The 16,989-nt window shown below is 34.2% G+C and overlaps 1 protein-coding gene across 1 annotated transcript in view; it reads right to left on the minus strand.

The window, feature by feature from the left end:
* Window positions 1-1,642: 1,642 nt before the first annotated feature.
* The window catches only part of LOC115878581 (importin-11-like), a 35,057-nt gene continuing 19,710 nt past the window's right edge, over window positions 1,643-16,989 (minus strand). Inside the window, exons 14-16 of the mRNA XM_030895128.1 lie at window positions 11,039-11,256; window positions 5,214-5,491; window positions 1,643-2,358 (exon numbers count right to left, since the gene is read on the minus strand). Coding sequence (XP_030750988.1) covers window positions 2,257-2,358; window positions 5,214-5,491; window positions 11,039-11,256 — 598 coding nt within the window. The 3' untranslated portion in view covers window positions 1,643-2,256. The remainder of the gene's footprint in view (window positions 2,359-5,213; window positions 5,492-11,038; window positions 11,257-16,989) is intronic.

Raw genomic sequence — 16,989 nt, forward strand, 5'->3', positions numbered from 1 at the left:
TTTAAAAGTTTTAAGACATTGGGGTCGTTTAATTCGCAAATTAGCGAATATTTTACAATTATTATTACTTGATATTCGTTAAGACAGCGTCATAATATTTTAACTCGTAGACAAATAATAAATCATTTAGTTCAGTCATTGGGGATTTTTGCTTGGAAAAAAGTCCGGAAGTTTTGCAACTTTGCAAGTTTACAGGTTTTGGGGTCCCTAACTAAAATCCATAAAATGCACATTTCCAGACATGCCGCCGGCGCCGCCATCTTGCGAAGATGGCGCCCAAAATCGGTATTTTGTGAATATCTTGAAAACTATGCGTTTTTCGCGAAAATTTGAGGAGAGCAAAATTAAAAAGAATAAAATTTTCTATAAAAAAGGTTTTATGAAAACTTTCGCTCAAGTCAACCGTTTAGGCACAAAATCCGGGGAAATTTTACAATTTCGCGTAAAATATGATATATTATGTATAGTCGATTTTCCGAAATCGAATGTCGATTAGGGTTCACTAAAACTAGTTTTAGTTTAGTTTCTTCAATTTTGTCATGAAACAATGGCGTATCATTAATTTATGAATAATTCATTTTAATTATTGAAAATGTTTACTTGTTTCCACACCACCCAAGAGGTAAAGTACATGGCGCGTTTATTTTAACGTGGTCTCCCCGGAGGTCTACTCCACTAGATAAATTAAAAACTTTAACTTATCTGCACAAGCCTGACGAATCTGGCTCATTGATGTCAAAGTCGATCGTGTCTGATGTGCTAGGCTCATCAGGGTGGGCTCAATACGTCCAACTCTTCATCTTCAGCCGCCAGAGGGATATCTACAGGCAAGTCCAACTCCCCTTCATCGGATTCGTCGAGTGACACTTCAGTGATATTGTCACAGGATTTCCCATTGCAGTATGCACAAATCATTGAACCTTTTAATCCTGCCTTTCTGCATCCGCGGGCTTTACCATAGTTGTTGGTTTTGCATTTACAGGATAAAAATGCCAATAGGGATTTTGGAGCTGGATCTTTCAACGTTGTGACTGGAGTAATGCCTGTTATTGTTTTCTTCTAACCCCATTCTTCAGCATCTTTGGTACAACCAGGCCAATGCTGAACCTGGTGGTAAGTTCGCAATGAATGCTGTCCAGCACGACAATTAATTATTCATAAATTAATGAGCGAATTAATGATACGCCACTGTTTCATGACAAAATTGAAGAAACTAAACTAAAACTAGTTTTAGTGAACACTAATCGACATTTGAAAAATCGACCATGTATATCATACTTTACGCAAAATTGTAAAAATTCCAGGGATTTTGTGCCTAAACGGTTGACTTTAGCGAAAATTTTGATATAACCTTTTTTATAGAAAATTTTATTCTCTTTAATTTTGCTCTCTTCAAATTTTTGCGAAAAACGCATAGTTTTGGAGATATTTATAAAATACCGATTTTGAGCGCCATCTTGGCAAGATGGCGGCGCCGGCGGCAAGTCTGGAAATATGCATTTTATGAATTTTAGTTAGGGACCCCAAAATCTATAAACCTGCAAAGTTTCAAAACTTCCGAACTTTTTTCAAGCAGGTCCCTTTTTTGATCCCCAATGACTGAACTAATTACCACAAAGATGTTTTGATAATAAAAACACAATTTTACTTTTGGTACCATTTTATTATACAATTAGGTAGGTATCCCCTTTTCATCAATTTGAAGAAAAGGTAGGTACGTCAATTTCAAATAAAATTAATATTTGTCAAAACTTAAAATTTTACATGTTCTGTAATAAAATAAATATACAAATTTAATTCTTTTACAATTTAATCAATATTATACATAAAATTACCAAAATGTTCATAAAAACTTAAAATTATTTCACAGTTTCTGAAAAAGACACAATAAGAATTATTGATACGTAGAAAATGTTTAATGAAATATTAATGTTATATTTTGTTATAATTTAAAATAGGGATTAAAATGAATTTAATAACAAAGGAGCTCGTCCATTTTTACAATTAAAAAAATGTGAATAAATAATTTCATCTCTTAAAGCATTTAATTTTTAAACAATATTGTATACATATAACAATACAATCAAATAATTATAAACAGGCAACTTGGATTCGAAATAAAACAGATAAAAACTATGTACACCAAACTGAAAATACAATAATCACAAAATAAGTTTTTTACAAATTATTTTCATCTGATCGTGTACTACAAATCTTACTATATTATTATAAATTACTAAATTTAATGTGGGTATGCTAAAAAGTAATATAACTTTGTAGTTGTGACATATCATCCGCATGTAAAGTATTTATCAGCTGCTGATACTGAGGACCTATTTGATTTCTCAATTCGTTTACCTAAAAGTAAAAAATCTCGGTTTTATAAATTAAAAAAAATATGTTTTATAAAATTGAGTCATAATATCTCTTGACTCTCGCATCACCCATAACATTTAGAGATTTGTTTACAGATTGTCCAATACCAAAATACATAAATATCTTAGAGGTGGGAATTTCACTTCCTTGAGAGGAACTAGTTGCCTAGGTATAGTTCCTTAAACTAGGTTTTTAGTTCACATTAGTTCCCGACTTACATTGACATTGCGTTATAAGTCAGAACTATTTATATAGTATCTGTATAATATAGATCTACTATAGATCTGTATAATTTGTATAACATACGAAATATTACGAGACGTATAATTACGTACATTAAAAACATATAGATAAATTTTATTGCAGATAAAAAGAAAACATTAAAAAACAAACTCAAATCAGAGTTTAAAAGACTGAAGCTAAATGATAAATATAAAGGTAAAGTTTTCTCTCTTATTTTACGAAAAATTGCATTTTCCGCGCTTCAAGCTCTTCATTTTTGTTTAAAAAGTGAAAGTATCTACTTCGTTTTATAAGATATATCTTAATTTGAGGCACCTAAAGTAAAACATTCTCATAAAATATTCAAATTTCGAATAATCAACCGACTTCCCCTAGGAGATGCAAGACCTTATCGTTGGTGGGGAAGCTCCTGGTCAGGTACTGGGGGAAAACCCCATAGTGCTTGGCTTGGTCTAAGAAGCATCTCACTAATTATCTTGTCCCTGGCTGTAGTGTCGTGGCCAGGGAATTGCACCAAGACATATAACGATGCCGGACGGGGCTACCCCTGTCCGTCATACCAGGCACCCTCTACTGACTGTGGTCATGTCTCGCGGGTAGAGGATGTGGGGGGTTCTTAGTTTAATCGCCTGAATCAAGAGAAGACAACCTAACCAAAAACCTAAATCCTAAGATAGCGGGATCAGGTCAAAGGGATGCGTGGTTAGATAGAGGACTAGCCGTTACTGGCTTCAACCTTGGGACATCAGGGGGCACCCCATTGTATTTACCCATTACTTCTGCATACGGGGATCTGTAGAGGGCAAGAAGGGCAAGAGAGGGAGCGAGAACCTCTCACCTCGGCAGGGAGCGAAAAAAGCCAGGATGGAAAGCCGTCCAACAACCGGAGACAAGCAGGGACGTATCACCAGCTTTGCCGCTATTGCTGAATAAATGAAAATAGCGGTGCTGCCAAAGGATTTCCGAGAGGTTGCTCTGACCACCGACCAGCAAACGTCTCTAGAAGAGGCTATACTGGACGAAGTAGTGGCGATCGGATCGCAACACAACGATCTACAAAATGTGGGTCAGCTGCGTTTTGCGGGGATACACTTTCGGGTGGGCATGATTCTCATAGATTGTGTATCTCAGGAATCGGCGAATTGGTTGGTGGAAATCGCAACTCAGCTTAAAAATTGGCAAGGGTCGGAACTGGTTGCAGTGAAGGGAGAAAACATCCCTAAAGGGGCGGCCATAACGGTCTTTCTGCCGAGAGGCAAGGGGAAAGACACCACCTACCTGCTGAGCCTTATCCAAGGTCAGAACTTCAATGTAAGGAGATCGAGTTGGTGAGTCATCAACTCGAGGGAGGAGAGTCATGGTCAGGTCCTCACAATAGGAATTGACCTCAAATCCAAGGAGGCAATGGAGAAAGAGGGACATATCCTCTATTATAGATACTGGACTACACCGGTATCAGGTCTAAGGAGAGACCAAGTCAAGTTAAAGAGAGGTGGAGAAAATGGAGACAGATCCTCCAGCCTCCACCTCACGGGTTCCTCAGCCGGAGGCAAGCTCCTCGACTGTGAAGGGCGGCACGGAGGGCCAAACTCCAACCGTGGAAGAGTGTTTACCCTCGGAGGAAGAACTGTTGTCAGAGGAGGATGGGAAATACCCTGTCTCCTCTACAACAGGGGTATGATGGGTTATAGAGTGTTAGTATAGTGGGATGACTCAAGGAAGGGGGGCACAATAGATCTTTAAGGTCGCAGTGATTAACCCCCACCCCTCTTACTCAGTCTACATTCTACAAATCAACCGAGGCGAATGAGGTGCGCTACCGTGTTTATCTTGTTTTGCCCTCCTGAAATTTAGCTATAACAATTTCACAACCCTTTGAATTGGCAACCCTAGTCTCATAACGTGACGAGAACCTTGCCAAAACGTTCAAAAAAAGGCGACACAGCAAAACTTGAGTTTCAATATCTTCTAGCGGATTCTAGCGGTTTTTAAATACGAATCTAGCGAGTGCAACTTGGAGTGTTGGCAACTCTGGTCGCATTACCACTTTTTTACAAAATTAAATTTGCTAGATAGCCAGTGTCTTAAGGTAAAAACACAATGGAGCAGTTCACATCACCGCGCTACTCGCCGTTCAGCTTGCTGTGCGTCGATACTGGGACAAACTACATACATTCTGGGACAAATTTATGCAACGAAACAAATTAGAGCCAATCAACTCGTCGCACGCCCAGAAACATATAAGTGCACTAAGTGGGACGATATGCGAGACGCAGGTGGGATGCGCAATGGGTAATGCGCTGCACTCCTTTTTGGAATGCATGTTCGCCTATGCAAATGGGTTTACTAGAGCCCAATTGGCTGAATTGCCGTCCTTCAGAAATTTGCTAGAGAGACTTTATAATTAATTATGATAACATTTTCTATAACTAGCGTAGGATCGAAAAAAAACGGCGTCCAATTGGTTTGGAAATGAACATTGATGATATGCCCCATATAATTTTACATATAAAATGACAGCGATCTTCATTTCATATCCATCGCTGACCGTTTTTTTTTTCGATCATATTGTATAACAGTATTAATAAACTTACTTGAGACTGTAAATAATCTTTCAGAACTATTGTATGCACGGGATCGTTCAATATTAATTGTTTCTTCCTCATATCATGATATGTGTCATAATAACCACCATCATCATCAAAATCGCTAGGGCTCTGACCGTCTATTAAAATCAACGAATCCATTATTGAACCATCTTCCTCGGTTTTTGTAATATCATTTAAAACCTCTAATATATGGGACATTATATCACTGAAGCGCTGTAGAATGGTAGGCGACTGAGTAGTTAGTAAGTTTGCTAATGCCAACCCTAAAAGTTTTATAAAATATATTTTTTTCAAACGTCACAAACAAAACATCCCCCTTTAGAACTTGTTAAGAAATCAAAGTAAATAAAAAGCATCTGTCGTGTTTATTCGCACAGTTCGCATACTAAAAATTTCAATTAATGTCTGTATACCGGGTGCGTCTCAAAAGTGGCTCACCCCTATAACTTTTTTATTTTTTCAGATAAAAAAACGAGATTTGGTATGTTAGAATATGACATAAATTGGGATTGATTGACGTATTCAATTGATTTCTGTCACTTCCGGTTTCACCGGAAATGACTACAAATTTTGATTTTTAAATGGCACCCTCGGTATTTTTTTACTTTATTTGATAGAAAATGACACTCTGAATCGAATGACATATCATATGTCAACTTTTGACATTTCGCATATGGTTTATTTGAAATTGTAACATGCGGTTCATAACGACAATTTGATTCGAAATACCATGTGTGTGGTATCAAATTATTCGTAAAAAAATGGTTTTTCTAAATATGCTAATGATCCACCCTCGTTCCATTTGAAAAAATTGAGATATGATTAAAAATACGATTTGGGCATCTTTTAACCAGCCAGAACAAGACACTAAAAACATTAGACGATCAAATCTATTTTTCCAAGGCTCCTTGATTAAAAATTAGTGTTTTTAACACAGTCATGGCACTCTAGATTGAAATTTAAAATACAATTTGTTTTTGAGCGAATATGTCAAAAGTTGACATATGATATGTCATTCGATTCAGAGTGTCATTTTCAATCGAATAAAGTAAAAAAAATATCGAGGGTGCTATTTAAAAATCAAAAGTTGTAGTAATTTCCGGTGAAATCGGAAGTGACTGAAATCAATTGAATATGTCAATCAATCCCAATTTATGTCATATACTAAAATACCAAATCTCGTTTTTTTATCTGAAAAAATAAAAAAGTAATCGGGGTGAGCCACTTTTGAGACGCACCCGGAATATATTTTTAATATATTTTTTAAATTTACATTTTTTTAATTGTAAAGTCATATATTACATTTAAATGGAATATATTACCTGATATTACATAACAATTAGGTATGTCAATTACAGGTTTGTCTTCTAACATTTTTTAAATAAAACGAATTATAAAATTTCAATATATGTATATTTTGTCGTAGGTATGAAAAAGATAAAATATAACATGGACAAACGCTTACTTGCATTGCAATAAAACTGCCACTTTTAGTTTTGCAATCCAAACGCAATATTTCTTTTTCACAAATAAAAATATCCGACAACACTAAAATCACTGAAACTTCAGCGGCTGACAACAAAAACTGAAAAATATAACAGCACTTTTTGTTTTGAACCTGCATATCAAAATTACGCTGTATACCATTATGTTTTTACTTTTGAAATAATATAACAAAAAACAGAATTATCTAATTACTAATTCTTAAAAATTCTCTAATTGTAGAATTACTAATTCTAACTTGTGAATTTATTTAGAATATTTTAACTATCTCTAACAATAACTACATAATATGTACGCAATACAATTTAAATTAATATGATGTAACTTTATACTAAGAAAACATTTATACATTCACAAAATACAACAAAACCTAATAATGTGGTTTGAAAACAATGAAAACTGAATTAAAATTAAAAGTTAAGCGCGACCCCTTGTGTCAAAATTAGATGATTAAATTTTCGCAATTTTTAGACCATTTGATGACCGGTGGCGCCTTTAGTGTTTGTTCAGACGGTAAGTCTTTTATTCCCGTTTATGGCCATTAAAGAAAAAGTTCTAAAGGGGGATGTTTTGTGCAAAATTATTAATCTTTGCGACGTGATTGACAATATAAAAAAGTAATTTTAATGCCTAGGCATATAAGAAAAGCACTTTTACGCCTAAGCATAAAAGTACGAAAATATGTTATTAAACTGACATAAAGTGTCGAATTCAACGAGCGTAACCATAGTTTCTTGGTATATATATGTATATATATATATATATATATATATATATACAAGGTATGACTTTTAAATATTTTTATATTATTTGGAACGTTTGAAAAGAAAATAGCATGTTTTATTCGGAGTAAAAATGACTTTTTGTGCCTCGGTCAAACATACAGCCCCATCACAAAAAGTGTCATTTTTTTTCTTCTAAAACAATATACTGTTGTATTAATGCAACATAGATAAGCAAAGAACATGTAAAATAAGTTGTAAACTGTCAATTTATATATTATAGTTTTATTAAAAAAAACTTAAAATTAAGAACAAATTTTTAAACATTAATGGAATAAAAAATTCTATACCTATGTGGCGGATTCATCTCTCCAAAAAATCCTATATGGGTATTTCGCCACTGCAAGAAAGTCTACAAAATAAATTAGTTATTTTTTTTGTAAACACTGGTGCGTTAATCCAACGGAAACTACTTGTCAGCAGTTAGGTTTACAGATAAACAAATTTGCCTAAGGAACAAAAAAATGTTTAACGTTTCGGAAAGCGTATCTCTTTCCATCGTCGGAACTAAAGTGTTGTCGAATAGTTGCATATAAATATTTTAAATAGTTTTTTTCCTTATTCTTTGTATTTTTTTTTGCTTTCGACGACGGAAAGAGATAAACTTTCCGAAACGTTAAGCACTTTTTTGTTCGTTAGGCAAATTTGTTTATCTAATCAACGATCTTAATAGAGACAAAATGAAAAAAGATCTACGTAGGGACTCTTCGGCCGAAAAACAAGATGCATACAAGAAATATCGAAATTTGGTAACAAGAATAATTAGAGAAACTAAAAATCAATATTATAAAAATAAAATTAAAAAAGCTGACAAAAATATTAAATTAATCTGGTCTACAATTAATGAGGCTACAAATAATATCACAAAAAATAAGGCACCTATCGCAAAAATTAGAAATTACGACGAAGAATATATTGAAAATAAACATGAATTGAGCAATATATTTAATGTTTTTTTTGCTAGCGTTGGAAAAGAAATGAACGCCAATTTTAAGAAACAGTTGGCAGTTGGTGCGCCGAATACATCAAATATAGAAAAATCATTCTATTTAGGGCTGGTTTCGGAGGCCGAACTAGTAGAATGTATTTCTACTTTAAAAACCGGCTCATCAGCAGGACATGATGATATATCTGTGGAATTTATAAAAATGGCTCACTTATATATCATAAAACCTTTAGCACACATAATAAATTTAGCTATATCAACTTCTAATATTCCATTGGATTGGAAATATGCTATCGTCACTCCAATTTTTAAAGGCGGAGATCCACTAGACATGTCCAATTATAGACCGATATCCTTGATTAGTAACAATGCAAAACTATTTGAGAAATGTATAAAACAAAAACTAGTGAAATATTTAGAAGCTAATAATATTATTTTTGATAAACAGTATGGCTTTCGAAGCGGAAAAAGTACTCAAGATACTATATTTTGTTTGACAAGTTCAATATTGCAAAATTTCAATTCAAATAAAAAAAGTTTGGCAGTATTTTTAGATATTCCCAAAGCATTTGACACCGTTTCTCATGCAAAGTTGCTAAATAAACTGGAAAATATTGGTGTACGAGGCGCGCCACTAGCACTTTTTAGGAACTACCTTTGTAATAGAAAACAAAAAGTAAAAATTGGAAATATACTTAGCGACCCTCAATCTATAACAACGGGAGTACCACAAGGCACAACTTTAGGACCGATATTGTTTTTAATATATATCAACGGAATAAAAGATGCGGCCACAAGTGGCAGTATAATTGCATATGCAGACGATACCGCTATAGTTTTTACAGGAAATTCATGGGATGAGACTTATGAAGCAGCAGAACAAGGTCTATGTAAAATACGGGAATATCTTGATGACGGACTATTAACATTAAATATTAAAAAACAAGTTTCATAACCTTCACTCTTACAAGTGTTGATCAACCCCAAAAAAAATATTTGTTGGTTCATTCTCAAAAAATTGTCTAGTTAATAATATATGCCAAAATTGTCCAAAAATAAATAGAATTTCTTATGCTAAATGTTTCGGAATAAATGTAGATCAGCACTTGAGATGGAAGGAACATATTGATTTACTCAAGAAAAAAGAAGTATGTTTCATAAGTTTTATCAATTGAGGGAATTTTTGGAAAAGAATCTTTTGATTACTCTGTATTATAGCCTTGTGGAATCTATTCTCAGATATTGTGTTATTGTTTGGGGATCAAGCTTTAATAACATTATAAAAAGTCTTGAAGTTTGCCAGAAAAAAATACTAAAAATAATCTTAAAAAGGAACAATGGATATCCAACCGAAAATCTATTTTTAGAGGCTGAGGTATTAGATTTGAGATGTCTATATGCTCATTCTATTGTGATGTACCTTTAAAATAAACCCGAATTACGGAGTGTACAAAATCATAACTACCTCACAAGAGCGGTAAGTAGTAAAACTCTCAGCGTTCCATGTTTTCACAGATCTCACGTACAGAGAACAGTACTTTATTTTGCACCTAAATTGTTTAATGTAATTCCATATAACGTACGTATAATCAACCAGCAGAAAAAATTTAATATTCTTTCAAAAAATACATAACTGATAATAAAAGTGCGGTACACAAAATACTTGCATGGAAATAAAAATAAGTTTTAGAATTCATGTAACATATAATATATACATAAAATGTACATCCGCTGACCTCTCTCATCCCCGCCAATTGCCGCTCATTATTTGGGACACTTGTGCTTGTTTTATGTTTGTTTTAGTGCAGGAAATTTATGCACACTGGGTTTTTGAGTTTTTTTGTTTCGATTGTTGTAGTTTCAGTTTGCGTATTTATTGTTTTTTTCTTTCTGTTGCACCTATGATTCATTTCTTTCATATAGTTATTAGTTATTTGTTAGAGTGTCTAGCACACACAGCAATTGAATTTGCTAGGTGCTATGAAACTATAAATATGAAATTATCAATGTAAATGCAAAGTAACACTGTATTTTATCACAAAAATGAAGGATACATGTCTCAAATACATGTCTCATAATAAATTAATAAAATAAACAAGTTAGCAGCGTATAAATTTATTAACTGCTGCAACGATTTTAATTAATATTAGTTTAATGAAATATTAATTGGTAGTACTAGAATATTAACATTTATTATAATTTAAAATTTATTTGCATTTATATATAAACGGCTAATACACTATTTATAAAAGTAAAATTAAAATGCCTGAGAAGTATTACGATTTATTGGGAGACAAATTTATTCAGACTTGTGTTAGTTTATTTTGCTAAATTCTTAAATATATTTAAAGGTTTGTTGTTAAAATATTGTAATGTTATACCTGCCTATGTGCTTCGAATAATAGAACAACCTGTATATGTTGTATGTGCAACCTGTAAACCTAACTGTAAACCAATAAGTAATTTCCGTTGGATTAACGCAGCAGTGTTTACAAAAAAATAACTATTTTATTTTGTAGATTTTCTTACCGTGGCGAAATACCCATATACATAGGATTTTTTTGACATAAAATACTCACCTAACAATTTCCTTTGATCCAATTGTGAAACATTGGGCATATTGTTTAGGAGACGGTCCAAAAGTTGTTTTAAAACAGCCTGGTCATTTTCATTTAATTCTTGTGCCACGGCAGATATCGCTCTCGTAAAAACTTGATGTGACGATAACAGTACCCTCGACATCACACACAAAAACATCGACATTAAATAGGGATAGTTTTCCTTATCATATATTCTCCTACAAAACCACAACGTATAAATCCATCTGCTCTATCTATCCGAAATATTTTTAGGAATTTATCCGGGTCAAGATTGATGCTCACTATACGTTCCGTATCCGCTATTTTCAGTTTTCATAAAATGTTATATCATGTAAATAAATAGGACAATGCACACTATCCGATCCGATTCCGTACCGTTTTCACGGTTATGTTTAATAATGTGGATAATACGGAATGGATATGGGGCGGAAACGGAATGTATAGTGAGAATCAACCTTCAAACGGAAAGTAATAGCAAATTTGTTATTTTGAACACTCGGTATACAGGGTGGTGACAATTTCGACGCTCAACAATAGTATCTCGAAAACTTCAAACACAAAACATCCCCCTTTAGAACTTCATTTGTCATGTTAAGAAATGAAAGTAAACTTCGAATAAAAAGACTAAGGAAGGAGCTAATGATATTCATGTATTCATGCATGGTGGGCGGCAAAAGGACTCTAGGGTGGGGATCCTTGGCAGTTCTGTTCTGACGATTCATTTGACACATTTGAATTTGATTTGAAATTTTGTGGATTTGTCAGTCTTTACGGAACTTATTTTATGTTATTTATTATTTATTCTACTACTGATAGTTGTATAAAGGTAGTAAATCTAGATGGAAATTGTGGCAGAACTTAAATTAACAGTGACACTATCGCGATTTATCGAAAAATACTCTAAAATAGTTGGTTGTGTAGCGTGCGGTAGATCTCGGCAAAAATCGAGTGAAATAATGGAACAACTTTTCGCTAGTAAGTGACTATATAATATAGATATGTGTAGTAAACCGATCATTTATGAAATTCACATTAACTAATTATATATTTTTTCTTGTATTTTTGCTTTTATTTACTACTTGTGGAAGATTAGATGTCAAAGAATTTAGATACCCCGCTCCAGTAGCGTATCGGATGTTTGTGTTAATAAATAATTATTATAACTTATCTATTTTTATTAGAATTTTATATTTTTATAACAATTTTAATAACTCCCAACATTTATTCACAACGTAAAATAAAAAAAAGATTATTGAGTGTACCCCACGCCACCCTACATCATAATTTTACATTTTTTAAATAAAATTAGAACGGCACTGATAAACCGGAATTTAAGTCGGCCATATTTGAGGCCCATCGCGGTGGACCTAAGATTTTTGATATGCTCCTTCCTTAGTCTTCTTATTCGAAGGCACTAAATAGATAAATTTCTGAAATTACAACTTCATTTGACAGTTATCTTTTACCTTGACTGGTGCTCATAAGTAAATACAGGGCCAAAAGAAAGGAAAAATATTTAAAAATAAATGAGCGATAACTCGTAAACGGGCTAATCAAAAATATCTAAAGTTATTCTTATGAATGTGGGTTTTAGTGCTCTTCAATAAACCTAAATAGAATTATTCTCTAAAATAATTAGGGAAGCCAATAATTGACCCCATTAAAATTTACATGAGATTTCCTATGTCCCACTCGACGATGCAACACCCGGTATATTTTTTCTTGCATTTTTGCTTTTATTTACTGCTTGTCAAAGATTAGATGTCAAATAATTTAGATACGTCAATTTGATTTACCTGCTTCAGTAGCGTATCGGATGTTTGTGTTAATAAATAATTATTATAACTTATCTATTTTTATTACAATTATATATTTTTGTAACAATTTTAATAACTACCAACATTTATTCACAACATAAAATAAAACAACATATTATTGAGTCTACCCCACGTCTACCCTACATCATAGTTTTACATTTTTTAAATAAAATTAGAACGGCACTTATAAACCTGAATTTAAAAAAAAACCATACATGATTTTTTTGGAAAGATGAATCCGCCACATAGGTATAGACATTTTTTACCGGAATTTAAGTCGGCCATATTTGAGGCCAATCGCGGTGGACCTAGGATTTTTGATATGCTCCTTCCTGATATCCTTTTTGATATGCTCCTTAAATTATGATGTAGGGTTCAGTAACAGTTTAGCAGTCGTACGAGAAGGTTGTGTTACCGATCGTGCGTTTTGTCTGCCGGTTATTGAACGTTTTGTTTTGTTTTGATTTGACTTGTTTTTGTTCCTGACCCGAAATCAACTCAAAGTTCACTGTTCGTTTAAACTTGACTTTGTTTACTTGTGTTAGTTTTTTGCAAATTAATTGATAATTGGCGTACTTGTTTCCGCTGTGCGTGAGTTTTAGCTTGTTTATACTCTCCGATTTTTATTCAGCTGTCATCGACTTTTAATATTATTAATCATTTACATTATTATGGCTGAATTTAAGTGCGACTTTGTCAAAAAATCCAAAAGGACAAAGCAGGTTCGCTGTAGTGGGAGTGTCGAAGAAGTTTTTGTATACCTGTACAGGACTGGATAAGGCAACAACAAAGGTGCTATGTCAACAAAAGTACCACAACGTTAGATTTTTCTGCACTGTCTGCGATTCTCCTACATTAAAATATGTTCATGATAGAATTACACAGCTTCAAGAATGCCAGGTCCAACCAGAAATCATCGAAGCACTAGGATTCTGTTTAAAAAAAAATATTGACATTTTTCCAGTCATAACTGAAATGTATGACATGCTGAGTGACCACGATTCCAAGTGGAAAATTTTACTCAAGAAAATTGATGACATATCCAGGATATCAGATACCACACAAGAATCCTTATTTAAGTCTATAAATGAGATAAAGCAAGACACTTTCAATTTATCATCAATTTTAATGGACAACCATGATGGGTCTGTTAAAGTCCAAGTTCATGACCCATCTAAGGAAGAAATGGCGAAGGAAATGGCTGACCTTAGGAAGAGCGTTAAACAAATGTCGCTCACATTGGAAAAGCTTGTTACAAGGGATAACACATAATATGCTGTACAAATCATAATATGCAGCGGAAAAAATCCATTTCAACGCAGACGGGCCCTATAGATCACCAAAATAGTACAGCTTTTATAGATTTGCCAAAAAAAAATAGTTACACCCGAAATAGTCTCATCGCAACCTCCTAAGGCCGCCATAAGAGAAGACTGGAATTATGTGGTGGTGTCCAGAATTCCACCTCCTTACACAGCGAATCAACTTGCGCACTATGTTAAAGAAAAACTAGGAACCACCGATTTCATCAGATGCTTTTCAATTCCCATTCCGATTTCAAAATTGGAGTGCAAAAGAGGCGTCACTTAGTGCAGCTTAAGGACATAAATATGTGGCCGCCGGGAACCATAATAGATTCAACCTCAACATCCTTAAACCAAGCTTCGTTAACTTCTTCGGCTGAACCTGCTCAAAATCTCAAAATAAACATCATTGAGAACCGCAAGCTACCTCACCTACTTGACCCACCACTGGCAACTATGCCAAGGGAGGTAAGAACTATTAAGATTGGGTCTGACAGGGAGGCTATAGCTGCTTGCAAGTCCCTGGCGATGGAAAATCCAGAAATTATTGTGCAGGGAAGTGCGAAGAGAGATGGTTTGGCAGTTATGGACCCGATGACCCCACCTATAGTACGGCTGTCTCAGGACTCAGATGCGGTAAATGGACGTTACGTGTTGGCCAGGTTGAGGGACCCCTCCATTTTGAAATCTCTTAGGCTATTCCTTGCCTATCTTCACGACCAACCATCCAGTGTGTGTTTTGAAGGACACACTAGTACCAGCATCAAATTGATGCTTGCATCAGAAGGGCTACCTAGTGACCTGGAGTCCTTGCGTAAGTTGTACTACCGCTTCCACAACGCCTATGGTATTGGTTCAACTGAAGTTGATGCAGATCTTTCAGCTTTCAGGTCATTCTTTTCTGCGAGAGCCTTCTACGACTTCAAAAGATTAGGGAAACTCATGGCAAATATTATTCCAGTGGCTCCCCAAATAAGAGTAAAAATTTTTAGTTGAATTGACGCGAACAGAGGATCAAACACCCTCTGAAAAGTTAAGCGATAGCAAGCTTGGTCTACTCCTTATTAATATTCAGTCCTTAAGACATAAAACAGATGAATTATATCTTTTACTAGAAGAACTTGAATTAGATATCATTGCCATAACTGAGCACTGGTTAAATTTTGATGAGCCTGCGTTTGTTAAAAATTATACCACATTGGCTAGATTTAATAGAACAAATTTTTCTCATGGAGGTACTATGATAATGTCTTTAAACAACGACTTTTAACGAGGTAACTATAGTTATATAGTAGGTACAATGATTTGCTATCTGAAAAAGTATTCGAATTTTCTATTGTCCACCATAATGCTTATGACCTTTACATTATTTGTATTTATAGAACACCTGACTCTGACGTGTAATTATTCTGTCATAATCTACTAAGCTTGCTTGAGTCCCTGTCCTTAAAAAGCAAATTAATTTTGTGTGGTGATCCTAATATTAACTTTCTTAGTGTATGTGCTGCTCAGGAGTTTCTTCAGTCCATTTTTGATTCTTTTGGAATAGCCATGCATGTAGGCTCGCCTACCAAAATATCCAATACCAGTTCTAGTACTATAGACTATGTTGTGTCCTCTTTTGATCCTAACTCCATCGCCTGCAACGTCTTTAGCTCGGGTCTCTCTGATCATGAAGCAGTTTTAACTGAATTTTCGATAAAGTCCAAAATCAAAAATGCCCCTCGTAAATTATGCCGTATTTTTTCAGAAAAGAATGCTTCAGACACATGTAAAACAACCAACTGGGATACTAGCTCTTATGATGTCGACACCGAATTTTCTATTTTCGTAAAAACATTAACCAGTCTAGCGTTCAAATCCTTTCCTCTTAGGCCTATAAAAAATAAGCATAATAAACCTTGGATCACTAAAGGTCTACGCATATCTTCTAAAAACATACGTTCATTATATCACTTAAAAATATTCTCAGACAGTCTCTTCCACAATTACGTAAAACTATACAGAAAAATTTATCATAAGACTATAAGAGCCGCTAAGGACCTTTATTATAATAGGAGAATAGTCAATTCTGGTAATGTTGCTAAGAAAACATGGTCTATTGTGAATGAATTGAGAAACAAAGCTTCTTCGTCTAGCAATATCTCTACCTCACCTGAGAACCTTAACGATTACTTTGTAAATGTAGCGAAAAACTTAACTAATACCATATGTCCTCCTCATGATCCACTTTCTTATCTCTCTAATGATAATGTAAACTTACACAGTTTCTTTTTTTCGCCCGTAGTTCTTGAAGAGCTTCGGAGTACAATTAATACCATCAAAAATAAATCCTCTTCTGGGACCGACGGGCTAACTTTAAAAATGTTTTCGAATCTGCCAGAAAGCACTCTGAATCACCTAACAACTTTAATAAACATGTCGTTCCAAAATGGTGTTTTTCCAAAATGTCTTAAGACGGCAATAATCATTCCTCTGCACAAAGGAGGAGACAAAGATGAAGCTTCTAACTATCGCCCAATTGCACTCCTTCCAACGCTATCTAAGATCATAGAAAGGTTGGTTAAAAGAAGGCTGGTATCTTTTCTGTTTAAGTACGAAATACTTACTGAATATCAATTTGGATTTCTAAGCAACAAGTCCACAAATGACGCTATGTTTTCCCTCCTTAATAAAGTTTACTCCAGCCTAAACAACCATCATTCTACAGCAACAATTTTCTGTGATTTTTCTAAGGCGTTCGATTGTTAATCATAAGATCTTAATTAATAAACTGCAGCACTATGGGTTCAGGGGATCATCTCTCGGA

Source organism: Sitophilus oryzae, unplaced genomic scaffold, assembly GCF_002938485.1.
Source record: "Sitophilus oryzae breed Bouriz unplaced genomic scaffold, Soryzae_2.0 scaffold_1518_pilon_pilon, whole genome shotgun sequence".
Taxonomy (NCBI): Eukaryota; Metazoa; Arthropoda; class Insecta; order Coleoptera; family Curculionidae; genus Sitophilus; species Sitophilus oryzae.